Source organism: Ursus maritimus, unplaced genomic scaffold, assembly GCF_017311325.1.
Source record: "Ursus maritimus isolate PB19 unplaced genomic scaffold, ASM1731132v1 scaffold_14, whole genome shotgun sequence".
NCBI classification, from domain to species: Eukaryota; Metazoa; Chordata; class Mammalia; order Carnivora; family Ursidae; genus Ursus; species Ursus maritimus.
In genome coordinates this window covers 47,298,262-47,315,369 of record NW_024423786.1, presented here as the reverse complement: position 1 = coordinate 47,315,369, position 17,108 = coordinate 47,298,262, and the positions used below count along the sequence as shown (strand labels likewise).

General features: G+C 41.2%; 1 protein-coding gene across 4 annotated transcripts in view; it reads left to right on the top strand.

Annotated features, from left to right (window-relative positions):
• Window positions 1–17,108, top strand: part of LOC103682119 (adhesion G protein-coupled receptor E2-like) — a 60,634-nt gene that overhangs the window by 12,498 nt on the left and 31,028 nt on the right. For all 4 annotated transcript variants that reach the window (XM_040629161.1, XM_040629159.1, XM_040629162.1 and 1 more), the window contains 7 exons: window positions 157–264; window positions 431–654; window positions 857–1,036; window positions 2,326–2,523; window positions 2,802–3,037; window positions 10,412–10,478; window positions 10,735–10,826. In XM_040629161.1, coding sequence (XP_040485095.1) covers window positions 157–264; window positions 431–654; window positions 857–1,036; window positions 2,326–2,523; window positions 2,802–3,037; window positions 10,412–10,478; window positions 10,735–10,826 — 1,105 coding nt within the window. The remainder of the gene's footprint in view (window positions 1–156; window positions 265–430; window positions 655–856; window positions 1,037–2,325; window positions 2,524–2,801; window positions 3,038–10,411; window positions 10,479–10,734; window positions 10,827–17,108) is intronic.

Below are 17,108 nucleotides of genomic sequence, written 5' to 3'. Positions count from 1 at the left end.
ATCCCGTTTGTTGGTGTACAATTGCTCATAGTATTTTCTTATAATCCTCTGTGATTCACTGTGTGTGTAAACACGTATAAAAATAATGGTGCTACAGCAACCACTCCAGGTGGAATTACTAACCTAACTCCCTTATACGACTCTGACATCTTATAGACCTGGCCCTCGTGGTGCAGGAGCAAGGACACACAAACGTCACTTTGAGTTCCAATCAGGCAAAGATGCTGCTGAACTGGAATGTGGTGCACGAATCTGGTGACTCAGGTAACGGCTGAGATGGGGGCAGGTCACAAGATGCCCAAGGATGTGACAAACAGGGAACTGAGGATAAAAGGGAAAGGGGGGTATGGTAGCACCACAAAGTGTCCCTCTGAGGAGGAAGGGGCACTGTTGTGTACCCTGAGGTGTCAACATTGGCCTCTTCCTGCAGGTCCTTCTGTGGTGGGCCTCATCTCCATGCCAGGGATGGGCAAGTTGCTGGCTGAGGCCCGCCTGGTCCTGGAGTCTGAGAAGCAGGCAGTTCTGCATGGGGCACAGAAGGGCGTGCTGCAAGGAGTCCCCTCTGTCCTGCTCTCAGATGTCATCTCCGCCTTTACGAGCAAAAGGGACACCCAGAACCTCAGCTCCCCGATCACCTTCATCTTCTCTCACCATGTGAGTGTTGGTGAGACGGGGCTGTGGGTGTGGAAGGAGTCTGGGTCCTGGGCACAGCCTTGCTGCCTAGCTCAGTCTTAGGTTCTGGGGGGCTCCCCCATGGGTCCGTCATTCCTCCAGGAAAGCCCTTTGCAAGCCAGCTTTGGATAAGCATTTCTGAGCACCAGAACCACCAGCTCCCACCTACACTCTGTTCCTACAGTCAGCGACCCCTGGGCCAAAGCAAAAGGTGTTCTGCGTCTTCTGGGAGCACAGTCAGGATGGATGTGGTCACTGGTCCACCACGGGCTGCAGGACGGTGACCACCAGAGACACCAGCACCACCTGCCAGTGCACCCACCTCAGCAGCTTTGCCGTCCTCATGGCCCACTATGACGTGCAGGTGAGACCCTGAGAGGGGCTGCATTCCACGCCTGTTGCTCTGTAACGTATTTCCTCACATGTAGGGGCTCTAAAAAACCAGAAGTTTATATCATGCAGTTTCTTCAAGGCAAATATCTTCTCCTATGCTGTAGGCTGCCTTTTAGTTTTGTTGACTGTTTCCTTGGTGTGCAAAAAGCTTTTTATCCTGGTGAAGTCCCAATAATTCATTTTTGGTTTTGTTTCTTTTGGCTTTGGAGATGTGTCTAGCAAGAAGTCAATGTAGCCAAACTCAAAGAGGTTGCTACCTGTGTTCTCTAGAATTTTTTTGGATTCCTGTCTCACATTTAGGTCTTTCATCCATTTGACCTTATTTTTCTCTATGATATAAGAAAGTGGTCCAGTTTCAGTCTTCTGCATGTGGCTGTCCACAATTATTGCAATAACATTTATTGAAGAGAATGTCTTTTTTTCATTGGATATTCTTTCCTGCCTTGTTGAAGATTAGTTGACCATAGAATTGAGTGTCCATTGTGGGTTCTGTATTCTGTTGTAGTGTATCAGCATTTGTATCCTGAGGCCAGCAGGAGAAGCTCCCTCACCTCAAATGCCCTCATACTTTGGATTTTACTTCAGGAAGAGCTCAGAGCTTTTGAGGGCTTACTGATTAGACCAGGCCCACCCAGGATAAAATCCCTCTTTTAAAGTCAACTGATATAGCATCTGAATTTCATCTGCAAAATTCCTTCACAGCAGCACAAATTGGCCTTTATTTGAAAAATTGGAAGAAGGTGTGTGTATACCTTTGATCACTGCCAAATTAGAATTCTGCTTACCACAGGGGTCTTCAGGGCAGGAGTGCTCAGGGGTTATAGAATGGAAGTTATGATGGTGTCAGAGGTCAGAGGGAAGCAGGGAAGCCAGTGAGTACAGGTAGAGGAGAAACTCTGTGTGCCTGCTTCCCCAGCCAGGTGAGCTGGTAGCACTTCCTCTGGATCACCAAAACCAAAGTTTCATGCAGGTGACCTGTAAAGTAAAAAAAAAACCCTTGTGAGTTCTGGGGCTTTGTCTTGAGTAAGGGCTCTCCTCTCCCTCAATTCTTGCAGGACCTGAATTAATAAGGTCTGAATCCCATAGAATTCTAGCATTCTGAACCTGGAGGAACTTACTAATAACACAACAAATTTACCTGGTTCCTCTATTCTTGATGTTGCTATGCCAAAAAATGGGGGACAAAAGATGGAAGGGTCATTACCCAGAGCAGGAAAATGTGACTGTGATGTCCTGTTGCTTCTTTTTGCTGGGTCCCAGGAAGAGGATTATGCGCTGGTTGTGATCACCTATGGGGGGCTGGGCCTCTCTCTGCTGTGCCTCCTCCTGGCAGCCCTCACCTTCCTGCTGTGCAAAACCATCCAGAACACCAGCACCTCCATCCACCTGCAGCTCTCAATCTGCCTCTTCCTGGCCCACCTGCTCTTCCTCACGGCCATCGACCGGACCGAGATCAAGGTACTGACACCGTCACAGAGGAGCCCCTGCCCTGTCCCAGGGGTCCTCAGTTCATGGAGCCGTGCTGCACTGATACCTTAATAAAATGTCCTTGGTTCCCGGGGAGGTTAGAGGGGTAAGTAGCCTATTTCACATTGACCAATGAACTAGAAGACAAACCCTCTCCAGACAACTCGACCATATGCATGAGTGTTCTCTCCAATGGAAAGTATGGGACAGGTCCTGGGGCCACCCTCCTCCATGACATTCCCTCTTGGGGCACCTTTGTCCTCCCCCAGGTGCTGTGTGCCATCATCGCGGGTGCCTTACACTACCTCTACCTGGCCTCCTTCACCTGGATGCTGCTGGAGGGTCTGCACCTCTTCCTCACTGCGCGGAACCTGACGGTGGTCAACTACTCCAGCGTGAGCAGGGTCATGAAGAAGTTCATGTTCCCCGTGGGCTATGGAGCCCCAGCTATAATTGTGGCCATTTCTGCTGCATCCAGGCCTCGCCTTTATGGAACAACCACCCGGTAAATGCAAATTCCCTGCATGAGCACAGCCACCACTAGAACCAGAGTAGCATTTTTTTTTATTATGCTAGAGCATAATACAGAGAAGACACATGAAGTAATAATCCTTAGGACATCTTTCTGGTGGAAAATTATGATAATTAAGCCACAAGTCTTTAAAGCTCTGTCGTTTGAATAGCAAAACTGAAGCCAAAAGGAGTGCTTAGGACATCATTTAAAAAAATTGAATCTACTTCTTTGTCCAAATCCTTTAAGATGTTTTTTTATTTGAAAAATAGAGTTGATTTAAATAATGAAGTAATCGATTGTATTATAGTTTTTTATGGTACTTACTTTATGCCATGCAATTTTCTACCCATTTTTGTATGTGTTAACTCAGTTTCTCCTCATTCTAACACAATGAGGTAAATACAGTCATTTGCCCAGTGAGCCCCTGATAGTTTAATTAAATGCCCCAAAGTGCTTGGCTAGTAAGAGGCAGAGCTGAGATTCAAATCCTGGCAGTCAAGCTGCAGAGCTTGTAGTCTTCACTTTTATTTATTTTTATTTTTTTTAATAATAATTTTTATTATGTTAAGTTAGTCACCGTATAGCACTCTTCACTTTTAATACTCAGTTTCGTGTTTTACTTTTTCATTGCAATATATTTCACCTTCTGTAAACCTGACCCTTTGAAGTGTACAGATTAGTGTTTTTTAGAATGATCAGAGAGTCATGCGGCATCACCACGATGTTTTTCTAGAACACGTTCCTCTTGTGCACAGCCTTCCCTCCTCATTCCTGCTACCCTCCTCCACCCCCACCCCGGCCAGCACTAATCTACCCTCTGTCTCTGTGGCTCTGCCTGTTCTGGATATTTGACGTAAATGAAATCATACATGTGGTCTCTTATGACTATGTTCTTCCCCTTTGTAAGATGCTTTCAGGGCTGACCCACATGGTCGTTGCAAGTATGGTGACTTCGTGACTTCGTTCCTTGTTGTTAATTGCTCCCGGTGGTGCTATGGTTTTGGAAATAATATTCCATTATACAGATACCGCGTTTTACGTATCTTTCATTTGATGGGCTCTTAGATTGTTTCCAGTTTTTGCCATTATGAATGATGCTGCCACAACTAAACACGTGTAAGTGTTTGTGGGAACATATATTTTCATTTGTTTTGGGTATATATCCATTTGTGGGATTGCCGGATCACGTCGCACATCTACGTTTAGCATTTAGACAAACTGCCATGCATTTTCCCAAGTGTCTGCGCCATTTTAGATTCCTGGGAGCAATAATACATATATAATTTCTCCACATCATCAACACTTAACTTTCTACATTTTGAATGTTAGCCCTTTGTGTGAGTTTGAAGTGATATCTCATTGCGGTTTAGACTTCAATCCCTACTAACTAGTGATGCTGAAGCTTTTCCCATGTTTATTGACCATCTGCTTATCTTCTTCGGAGAAATGCTTTTTCAGAATCTTTGCCCATTTTTATTTTATTTTTATTATTTATATTATATTATTTTATTTTTTAAAAATATTTTATTTATTTATTTGACAGAGAGAAGCAGTGAGAGAGGGAACACAAGCAGGGGGAGTGGGAGAGGGAGAAGCAGGCTCCCAGCAGAGCAGGGAGCCCTATGCAGGGCTCGATTCCAGGACCCTGGGATCATGACTGGAGCCGAAGGCAGACGCTTAATGACTGAGCCACCCAGGCGCCCCTCTTTGCCCATTTTTAAACTGGGTTATTTGTCTTTTTATTGTGGAGGTTTTGGGTTCTTAATACATTCTGGGTGCTAGGACCTCCTCTATATGTGATTTGCAAGTATTTTCTACCAATCTGTCTTTTCTCTTTCTTGATAACGTCTTTTAAAGCAGAAAAGTTTTTTTAATTTTGATGAAGTCCAGTTTATTGTTTTGTTGCTCATGCTTGGGATATCATATCTAAAACCATTGTGTAGCCCAATATTCCTACATTCCTTTCCTCCTCCCAAAATTATATGTTTGTATCTTACGAGCCCACTGACCCGGTTTTATAAGTATTGCTCGTTGCAGTGATCTTTTAAAACAGAAAAGGAGGGGCACCTGGGTAGCACAGTTGTTAAGTGTCTGCCTTCAGCTCAGGGCGTGATCCCGGCGATCCGGGATCCAGCCCCACATCAGGCTCCTCCACTGAGAGCCTGCTTCTTCCTCTCCCACTCCCCCTGCTTGTATTCCCTCTCTCACTGGCTGTCTCTCTGTCAAATAAATAAATAAAATCTTAAAAAAATAAAACAGAAAAGGAAAGGAGTTATAAACAAAAATATAGTGTCTTTTGTGATACCCACATAGTTTCTTTGACTGGCTCTATTTGTTTGGATTCAAGTTACTGTCTAGTGTCCTTTCTTGTCAGCCTAAAGGACTTGTTTAGTATTTTTTGTAGGACAGTTCAGCAAGCAAGAATTATCTTATTTTTGTTTTTCTTGAAATGCCTTAATTTCTTCATTTTTCACAGAGAATTTAGCTAGATATGGAACTCTTGGTTGACCATCATTTTTTTGGGACACTTTGAAGAGGTTATTCCACTGCTTTCTGATCTCCATGATCTCAGACAAGAAGTCAGCTGTTAATCTTATTCCCCCCCCCCCCCCCCCCCCCCGGCTTCTTTTTTTTTTTTTTTTGAGAGAAAGACAAGGAGAGAGGGGATAGTGGGGCAGAGGAAGTGAGAAAATCTCATTCAGGCTCTATGCCCAGCACAGAGCCTGATGCTGTGGAGTTATTCTTAGAAAATATATTGTGAACCCTAAAGATTGACTGTGGAAGCTGCTGAAATGTCAGCAGAGTTCCTGTTCTCAGGCTATTGTACTCAATGGCCCAGTAGAAGCAGGATCCCATGATCCCCAGGGGCAGGGCATAAGTTAGGAGCTATAAAAGAGTGTAACCTTCAGTCCCCCATTTCTGCACCTGGCGATTGCTAGCTCATACATCCTGGTCCTCCCTTGTCCCACGACTGACTCCCAGGGTGCCAATGTGTGGGGGAGAATGCAAGCCTGCTTTATGGCTTCAAGATTTTACTATCCCTTTGTACCCCTTTCCCATGGTTTGAGGCAGCTGTCCTTGCTTTTCTGGTAAAAAACAAAATAAAATGTATGTGCAGGATTCAGCTGCTACCACTCTCCCTTGCAGAGGCAGCCTGCGTGGCCACTTAGATTGGTGTCTGAGAACTTTATTTCAGTGCATGACAGATACGGGGCTCCATCTCATGACCCTGAGATCATGACCTGAGCCCAGATCTAGAGTCAGATGCTTAACTGACTGAGTCACCCCGGCACCCTTTCCTTTGTTTTTTTAGACATGGTATAGTGTTTTTAATATATTTATAATAACGGATTTAAAGACTTTACAAAGTGAAATCTGTACCTCTTAGGAAACATTTTCTTTTGACTGATTTTTTCTCTGTGTATGTTGCGCATTTTCCTGTTTCTTTGGATAGATCATAAATTTTTGGTTAAACGTCAATATATTAGATAATATATTGTAACACCTCTGTTATCAGATTCCTCCACCTTCCCAGATATGTTGTTTCTGATATGTTGGTTTTTTTTTTTGTTGTTTGTTTGTTTAGTGACTCTCCTGGACCAATTCTGTAGATTGGTCATTCCTTGAAGTGTGTTATTTCTTTTTTCTTTTTTTTTTTGACATTTAGGAAAAGTTTAATTTTTAATTTTTAATTTTTTAATAATAATATTTTTTTTATTATATTATGTTAGTCACCATACAGTACATCCCTGGTTTTTGATGTAAAGTTCCATGATTCGTTACTTGCATATAACACCCAGTGTACCATGCAATACGTGCCCTCCTTACTAGCCATTTCTGAATTTTCTGCTAGCTTTATTAAAGTTCTTATTTTTATTTTTAGTCCTGGGTTCCTAGGGTGTTGGTCACATGTGGGTCAGTATATTTTAAATGTGACCCAATGTTTCCTCAGAAGACTTCCTTAATGCTTTGCCTATATACTTTGCGTTCTTTTACAAAGGTATCTGTGTGAGAAGGCACACCTTCAAACTTAGGACAGTTTACATAACAGCTTTCACTTTCTGATTGTACAAAACCTCAAGGTCAGTCAGAGGTGAGAGACTAGCACTCTCTTTTTTCCCCATGCCTTTTTAAAAACAATTTTTATTCAGTTAAATGAGCATATAGTGTATTTTTAGTTTCAGAGGTATATTTTAGTGATTCAACAGTTGTATGTAACACTCAGTGTCATTACATCAAATGCTCTCCTTAATGCCCATCACCCACTTCCCCATCCCCCGCCCACTTCGTTCCAGCAACCCTCAGTTAAGAGTCTCTTATGGTTTGTCCCCCCTTCCAATTTTGTGTTATTTAATTTTTTCTTCCATTCCCAAGGTTCATGTTAAATTCCACAAAGGAGTGAAATCATCTGAGATTTGTCTTTCTCTGACTGACTTAATTCACTCAGCATAATAATACCTCTATTTTCATCCATGTCATTGTAAATGGCAAGATTTCATTCCTTTTGATGGCTGAGTAATATTCCATTGCATATATATGCCACATCTTCGTTATCCATTCATCTGTTGATGGATGTCTGGGCTCTTTCCATATTTTGGCTATTGTGGACATTGCTGCTATGAACATTGGGTGCACCCCATGCCTTTTTTGAGTGAGGCATATCCTCATGCATCCTTAGACTTAGAGGAATGTTTCAGAGGTTTTCAAAATTTGTTATGGTCTTTTGGTTCTCCAGTATTTCCTTTTAAATTGCTGGACAAGTTCTTGTTGATCCCACTTGAAATCATAGGCCTAGACAGCTGGTGATGTGACAGTAGTGGGCTATTGTATTGGTAACACCCTAGCATAGGCTCCCCTCTCCCCCATGAGTTCTCAGTCAAATCAAATAGCCACCAAGTTTGCAGAATAAAGGGTTAGGGAATTACAGAGTTAGAAAAAAAATATTGGCTGTGTTCTGGGGGTGATGATGATGCTTTTAGTGGAGCTCCAAAAATAGTCAGATCTCTCCATTGTCTTCAGTGCTCTCAACTTTTGGCTGCGACACCACCAAGCTCCATGTTAACCATCCCAGCCTCCTTTCTCTGTAGTCTTAGTGAGGTGTAGTAGTTTCTCTTGGATAGACTATTTTCAATATTTTCTGCGGTTCCTCCATTCAGGAGGTCAGTTCCCAGGACGTGCACGCCTAACCACAACATGCTGCTACAGCTTATGTTCACCTCATCGACCGAGCTCTTCCCGGGTGTCTTTCTTGGACACTTCAGTTCTCTCTTGCTTACATTCTACTTAGTCTATATTTCAGTTGTCCTGAAATGGCCTTCCACACTCTCAATTGTTCTGAAATGCCCTGCTCACTCTCTCCTTTATCCTAATGTAGAATCAAAAGTGAATTCTGTCACTGTGTATCAGTAAAACCTTCAGCCATAGACCTAAGCTCTCTAAGCATTAGTTACCAATGTGTGATCATAAGAGAACCTCTGATTTGTGCTGTTGTGAAAATTAAATTGAATAACTCAACAACCAGAGACAAATAACTCAATTTAGAAATGGACAAACTAAGGGAGCCTGGCTGGTTCAGTTGGTGGAGTGTGTGACTCTTGACTTGAGGTTGTGAGTTTGAGCCCCATGTGGGGTGTAGAGATTAATTAAAGAAATAAAAAACTGAAAAAATGGACAAAATATATTTTTTAAAAGATTTTATTTATTTATTCGACAGAGATAGACAGCCAACGAGAGAGGGAATACAAGCAGGGGGAGTGGGAGAGGAAGAAGCAGGCTCATAGCGGAGGAGCCTGATGTGGGGCTTGATCCCATAACGCCGGGATCACGCCCTGAGCCGAAGCAGATGCTTAACCGCTGTGCCACCCAGGTGCCCTGACAAAATATTTTAATAGACATTTTCCCAAAGAAGATATGTAAATGACCAATTAGCACATGAAAAATGTTCAACCACCTTAGTCATTAGGAAAGTGTAAGTCAAAAACCACAAGTGAGATATTAACTGTATACCCATTAGTGGTGATGGTTAAAAAAGACAGGCAGTAAAAAGTGACTAACAAACATAATAAAAAATTATTATAAAAAATATAGGCTCAGGTGTACCTACAACTAATACAATGTTACTCATCAATTATATCTCAATAATAAAAAAAAGCACAAAAAAGTCATTGTAAATAAAAAAAAAGTGCTTGCAAGGATGTGGAAAATTTGGAACACTCATACATTGCTGGTTGGAATGTAAAATGGTGCAACCACTTGGCAACATGGTTTGACAGTTTCTCACAAAGTTCAATAAATAGCTACCACATGCTAGGCATATACCCCAAACAAATGGAAGCATATGTTCCCAAAAAACTTGGACATGAATGCTTATAGCAACAGTATTCAAAATTGCAAACAACTGTAATGTCCATCAACCGATGAATGGATAACAATATGGGACATATCCATCCGGCAGAATATGACTTAGCTATGAAAAAGAGTAAGGAATATTACTCAGCCATAAAAATATGTGGCAATGTGGATGAACTTTGAAAGCTTGATGCTGAATGAAAGAATCCAGTCATGAAAGAGCACATATTTCATGATACCACCTATGTAAAATGTTTAGATTAGGCAAATCCATCAAGTGAGAAAGCAGAGTAATGGTGCCCTGGGGGGAGGGTGAGGAGTGGAGTGTGTGGAGGTGGGAGTACGTGACTGCTAATGTGAATGAAGTTTCTCTTGGAGGAGTTGAAAATGTCCTAAAATTAGATTTTGTTGCACTGGTTGCACAACTCTGTGAATATTCTGAAGATCACTGAACTGTGTAGTTTAAATGGGTGAATTTTACGGTCTATAAAATATATCTCAATAAAGCCATGAACAAATTTAGAACTAAGTCGATGAGTTTGGCAGCCAATGGAAACAAATTCAATTGAGCAGTGCAAGAAAGGCCCCTAAAAGACTGTTAGGATTACAGGACTCTCAAAATCTAACACGTTTGTGGGCTTCTTTGCTTCAACCCTGTTTATCTCAGTAACATCCTTCAACGTCAATATCCCAGCTAAAAATATAATTTCCTTAGGGAATCTTCCTTAACCATCTTTATCCCTCAGACTCCAAACTAAGCATGACAACCAATGATACATCTTGAAGCCTCACATTTTTGTTTTATTGTTGCAGTATGACTAATCGTGTGTCCACTAATGTGGGATTTGTGGGTTTTAAGGCCATGTTTACTTTCTTTACTACTGTATCTTCAGAGCCAATGACAGACTCTCTCAAAAAGAGTCACTCAGTCTTTGTTGATGAATGAATGAATGAATGAATTTATATAATATTCTGTATTCCTAAGGACTAATGCATTTTTTACTCTCTCTTTCTCAGCTGCTGGCTCCACCGAGAAAAGGGATTTCTATGGAGCTTCCTTGGACCAGTCTGTGTCATCTTCTCTGTGAGTAATGACATCACAGCATCCTTGATGCTTAGCTGGGGTCATTAGAAGAGCAGAATTTTGAAGGGGGTGACAGGGGCAGGCATGTCCCTGGATTGTCATGGCATTGTTTGGTTTTCTAAGATTGGTCCTAAAACTACAAACTCTAACACTGTTACTTGATATGAAATGACTTAAGTGTGAAATTGATGTAGGACAGACTACAATACAGATCACAGACTGAAATTGTTTTCAATAAAACTGTGGTTTCTTGAAGGTCAATTTAGCTTTCTTTCTGATGACCCTCTGGATTTTGAAAAGCAAACTGTCTTCCCTCAACAGTGATGTATCCACCCTCCAGAACACCAGGTAAGATGGAGAAGAGAGTGACAACCCCGCAGACACATGTGGTTCTAAGGACAAAGCCATGTGCCTCAGCAGCCCCTGATGCTTCTTCTCGGGGTCTGCTGAGGGGCCTAGAGTAGAGAGGTGCAGCTATCCTTCTATGGCAGCTGACTCAGATTCAGTGGTGTGCTGCTGACACCCTGGCCAAAATGTTCTGTCTTTTCATTATTTTCCCCAGAAAGAGAGCAAGAGTGTGGGGGAGGGAGTGAAGGGCTGGGGGACAGGGAGAGAGAGATTCTTAAGCAGGCTCTACGCTCAGTGAGGAGCCTGACATGGGGACTCCCCAAGATTATGACCTAAGCTGAAATCGAAAGTCAGATGCTTAACGAACTGAGCCACCCAGCCGCCACTGTTCTATTTCTAACCCAGGTATGTAACGCCATCAGCAACAGGAAGAATTGGCATTGGTTAATAAACATTCTTTGGATTTTTCCAACAATCTTATGACAAATGTGTAAAGAACATTTATGTTCCCATGAAGCACTTAGAAAAGGCTGTGATTGTTCTCACAACCCAGCCTATACTTCCACACACCACCCTTAGTTCAGGCTCCTTCTGACCCCTCTTCCATTCCTTTCTGTGGAGAAAATCATAGTCAATGTCCAATCTTCTAGGAGGCTTGGGCAGTCCTGTGTTCCAGCAACCTTTGTGCAATTTCTTGCTTTGTCTTCCATGTTCCTATTATTTATTTATACATTTTTATAGAATATTTTTTTTATTATATTATGTTAGTCACTATACAGTACATCCCTGGTTTTTGATGTAAAGTTCCATGATTCGTTACTTGCATATAACACCCAGTGCACCATGCATTATGTGCCCTCCTTACTACCCATCACCAGCCTATCCCAATCCCCCACCCCCCTCCCCTTTAAAGCCCTCAGTTTGTTTCCCAGAGTCCATAGTCTCTCATGGTTCATTCCCCCTTCTGCTTACCCCCCCTTTCTTCTTCCCTTTCTTCTCCTACTGATCTTCCTACTTCTTGTGTTCCCTAAATGAGTGAAACCATATGATAATTGTCTTTCTCTGCTTGACTTATTTTGCTTAGCATTATCTCCCCCAGTCCCGTCCATGTTGCAGGAAATGTTGAGAAATCGTTCTTTTTGATGGCTGAGTAATATTCCATTGTATATATGGACCACATCTTCTTATTTTTTTCTATTTTATTTATTTATCTTTATAATCATATTTTTTTATTATATTATGTTAGTCACCATACAGTACATCCCTGTTTTTTGATGTAAAGTTCGATGATTCATTAGTTGCGTATAACACCCAGTGCACCATGCTATATGTGCCCTCCTTACTACCCATCACCAGTCTATCCCATTCCCCCACCACCCTCCCCTCTGAGGCCCTCAGTTTGTTTCTCAGAGTCCATAGTCTCTCATGTTTCATTCCCCCTTCTGATTACCTCCCCTTTCTTTATCCCTTTCTTCCCCTACTGACATTCCTAGTTCTTATGTTCCATAGATGAGAGAAATCGTATGATAATTGTCTTTCTCTGCTTGACTTATTTCACTTAGCATTATCTCCTCCAGTGCCGTCCATGTTGTAGCAAATGTTGAGAATTCGTTCTTTCTGATAGCTGAGTAATATTTCATTGTATATATGGACCACAGCTTCTTAATCCAGTCATCTGTTGAAGGGCATCTCAGTTCCTTCCACGCTTTGGCTATTGTGGACAATGCTGCTATGAATATTGGGGTGCATATGGCCCTTCTCTTCACTACTGGACCACAACTTCTTAATCCAGTCATCTGTTGAAGGGCATCTCGGCTCCTTCCCCTATTTAGCTATTGTGGACATTGCTGCTATGAACATTGGGGTGCATATGGCCCTTCTCTTCACTACGTCTGTATCTTTGGAGTAAATACCCAGTAGTGCAATGGCTGGATCATAGGGTAGCTCAATTTTTAACTTTTTAAGGGACCTCCATACTGTTTTCCAGAGTGGCTGCACCAACTTGCATTCCCACCAACAATGTAGGAGGGATCCCGTTTTTGCACATTCTCTCCAACAATTGTTGTTTTTTGCCTTGTCAATTTTTGCCATTCTAACTGGCGTAAGGTGATATCTCAGTGTGGTTTTGATTTGAATTTCCCTGATGGCTAATGATTTTGAGCATTTTTTCATGTGTCTGTTAGCCATTTGTATGTCTTCATTGGAAAAGTGTCTGTTCATATCTTCTGCCCATTTTATGATTTGTTTATTTGTTTCTTGCATATTGAGTTTAAGAAGTTCTTTTTAGATCTTGGATACCAGTCTTTTATCTGTAGTGTCATTTGCAAATATCTTCTCCCATTCCGTGGGCTGCTTCTTAGTTTTTCTGACTGTTTCCTTGGCTGTGCAGAAGCTTTTGTATGATGATTTCCCACAAGTTCATTTTATCTTTTGTTTCTCTTGCCTTTGGAGATGTGTCATGAAAAAGGTTGCTTTGGCCGATGTCGTAGATGTTGCTGCCTATGTTCTCCTCTAGGATTTTGATGGATTCCTGTCTCACATCGAGGTCTTTCATCCATTTGGAGTTTATTTTTGTGTATGGTGTGAGATAGTGGTCAAGTTTCATTCTCTTGCATGTAGCTGTCCAATTTTCCCAGCACCATTTATTGAAGAGACTGTCTTTTTCCCACCGGATGTTTTTTCCTGCTTTATCAAATATTAGTTGCCCAAAGAGCCGAGGGTCCATTTCTGGGCTCTCTATTCTGTTCCATTGGTCTATGTGTCTGTTTTTGTGCCAGTACCATGCTGTCTTTGTGATCACAGCTTTGTAGTACAGCTCGAAATCTGGCATTGTGATGCCCCCAGCTTTGTTTTTCCTTTTCAACAGTTCCTTGGAGATTCGGGGCCTTTTCTGTTTCCATACAAATTTAAGGACTATTTGTTCCAGTTCTTTGAAAAATGTCCTCGGTATTTTGATCGGGATAGCATTGAAAGTGTAGATTGCTCTGGGTAGCTTGGACATTTTAACTATGTTAATTCTTCTGATACATGAGCATGCAATATCTTACCATCTTTTTATGTCTTCCTCAATGTCTTTCAAGAGTGATTTATAGTTTCTAGAATATAGTTCCTTTACGTCTCTGGTTAAGTTAATTCCGAGGTAACGTATGGTTTTTGGTGCTATTGTAAATGGAATGGATTCCCTAATTTCTCTTTCTTCGGTCTCGTTATTCGTGTATAGAAATGCAACTGATTTCTGAGCATTTATTTTGTATCCTGCCACGTTACTGAATTGCTCTATAACTTCTAATAGTTTGGGAGTGGCTTCTTTTGGGTTTTCCATATAGAGTATCATGTCATCTGCGAAGAGAGACATTTTGACTTCTTCTTTGCCGATTTGAATACCTTTGATCCCTTTTAGTCGTCTGATTGCTGTTGCAAGGACTTCTAGTACTATGTTGAATAATAGCGGCGAGAGTGGGCATCCTTGTCGTGTTCCTGATCTTAAGGGAAAGGCTTCCAGCTTTTCCACATTGAGAATAATACTTGCAGTAGGCTTTTCATAGTTGGCTTTTATGAGATTGAGAAATGTACCTTCTATTCCTACACTCTGAAGGGTTTTAATCAGGAAAGGATGCTGTATTTTGTCAAATGCTTTTTCGGCATCGATTGAGAGGATCATATGGTTCCTGAGTCTTTTCTTGTTGATATGATGTATCACGCTGATTGATTTGCAAATATTGAACCACGCTTGCATCCCAGGTATGAATCCCACTTGATCGTGATGGATAATCCTTTTAATGTACTGTTGGATTCTATTAGCAAGTATCTTGTTGAGGATTTTGGCGTCCGACATTATAACTATGTTAATTCTTCCAATCCATTAGCATGGAATATTTTTCCATCTTTTTGTGTCTTCTTCAATGTCTTTCAAGAGTGATTTGTAGTTTCTAGAATATAGTTCCTTTACGTCTCTGGTTAAGTTAATTCCAAGGTAACGTATGGTTTTTGGTGCTATTGTAAATGGGATGGATTCCCTAATTTCTCTTTCTTCGGTCTCGTTATTCGTGTATAGAAATGCAACTGATTTCTGAGCATTGATTTTGTATCCTGCCACATTACTGAATTGCTCTATAACTTCTAGTAGTTTGGGAGTGGATTCTTTTGGGTTTTCCATATAGAGTATCATGTTATCTGCGAAGAGAGACAGTTTGACTTCTTCTTTGCCGATTTGGATACCTTTTATCCCTTTTCGTTGTCTGAATGCTGTTGCAAGGACTTCTAGTAGTATGTTGAATAAAAATGGTGAGAGTGGGCATCCTTGTCATGTTCCTGATCTTAAGGGAAAGGCTTCCAGCTTTTCCCCATTGAGAATGATATTTGCTGTAGGCTTTTCATAGATGGTTTTTATGATTGAGGAATGTACCCTCTATCCCTACACTCTGAAGGGTTTTAATCAGGAAAGGATGCTGTATTTTGTCAAATGCTTTTTCTGCATCTATTGAGTGGCTCATATGATTTTTTGGCTTTTTTCTTGTAGATATACTCTATCACACTGATCGATTTGCGAATGTTGAACCACCCTTGCGTCCCAGGGATGAATCCCACTTGGTCATGATGGATAATCCTTTTATGTACTGTTGGATCCTATTAGCTAGGATCTTGTTGAGAATTTTGGCGTCCATATTCATCAGGGATATCAGTCTGTAATTCTCCTTGTTGATGAGGTCTTTGCCTGGTTTGGGGATCAAGTTAATACTGGCCCTATAGAATGAGTTTGGTAGTTTTCCTTCTGTTTCTGTTTTTTGAAACAGCTTCAAGAGAATAGGTATTATTTCTTCTTTGAATGTTTTGTAGAATTCCCTGGGGAATCCATCAGGCCTTGGAGTCTTGTTTCTCGGGAGGTTTTTGATCACTGCTTCAATCTCTTCATAATTGATCGGTCTGTTTAAAAAATTAATTTCTTCCTGTTTCAGTCTTGGTAGTTTACACGTTTCCAGGAAGGCATCCATTTCTTCTAGGTTGTTTAATTTATTGGCATAAAGCTGTCAATAAAAGTTTCTAGTGATCCTTTCTATTTCATTGGTGTTGGACTTGATCTCTCCTCTTTCATTCATAATTTTATTAATTTGGGTCCTTTCTCTATTCTTTTGAACAAGTCTAGCCAGTGGGTTATCGATCTTATTTATTCTTTCAAAGAACAAGCTTCTAGTTCTGTTGATCTGCTCTACTGTGTTCCTGGTTTCTAATTCATTGATCTCTGCTCTAATCTTGATCAACTGCTTCCTTGTGCATGGGTTAGGCCTGTTCTTCTGTTCCAGCTCCAGCTTCTTGAGGTGAGAGTATAAAAACTGCATTTTAGGTTTTTCTATTCTTTTGAGTGAGGCTTGGATGGCTATGTATTTTCCCTTTAGGACTGCCTTTGCAGTGTCCCATAGGTTTTGGACCATTTTGTCTTCTTTCTTGTTGGTCTCCATAAGTTTTTTAAATTGATTTTTAATTTCCTGGTTTACCGAATCATTCTTGAGCAGGACGGTTCTTAGTTTCCACGTGTTTGAGTTTCTTCCAAATTTTTCCTTGTGGTTGAGTTCCAATTTCAAAGCATTGTGGTCTGAGAACATGCAGGGAATAATTTCATTCTTTTGGTATCGGTTGAGACCTGTTTTGTGACCCAATATATGGTCTATTCTGGAGAACGTTCCATGTGCATTCAAAAAGAATGAGTAATCTGTTGTTCTGGGCTGTAGTGTTCTCTATATATCTATGAGGTCCATTTGGTCCAGTATGTCATTCAAAGCTCTTGTTTCTTTGTTCATTTTCTGCTTAGGTGATCTGTCTATTGCTGATAGTGGAGTGTTGAGGCCCCCTACTAATAACGTATTTTTATCTATATGTCTCTTTAGTCTGGTTAAGAGTTGGCTTGTGTGTCTTGCTGCTCTCCTCTTGGGGGCATAGATATTTATAATTCTCATATCCACTTGTTAGATACATCCGTTAAGAATAATATAGTGCCCTTCTGTATCTCTAACTACAGTCCTTAGTTTAAAATTCAATCTGTCTGATATGAGAATTGCTACCCCAGCTTTCTTTTGAGACCCATTGGCATGAAAAATGGTTTTCCATCCCTTCACTTTCAGTCTGGATATATCTTTAGTTTCAAGATGAGTCTCTTGTAGACAGCAAATGGTTGGGTCATGCTTTTTTTTTTTTTAAAGATTTTATTTATTTATTCGACAGGAAAGAGACAGCCAGTGAGAGAGGGAACACAAGCAGGGGGAGTGGGAGAGGAAGAAGCAGGCTCAT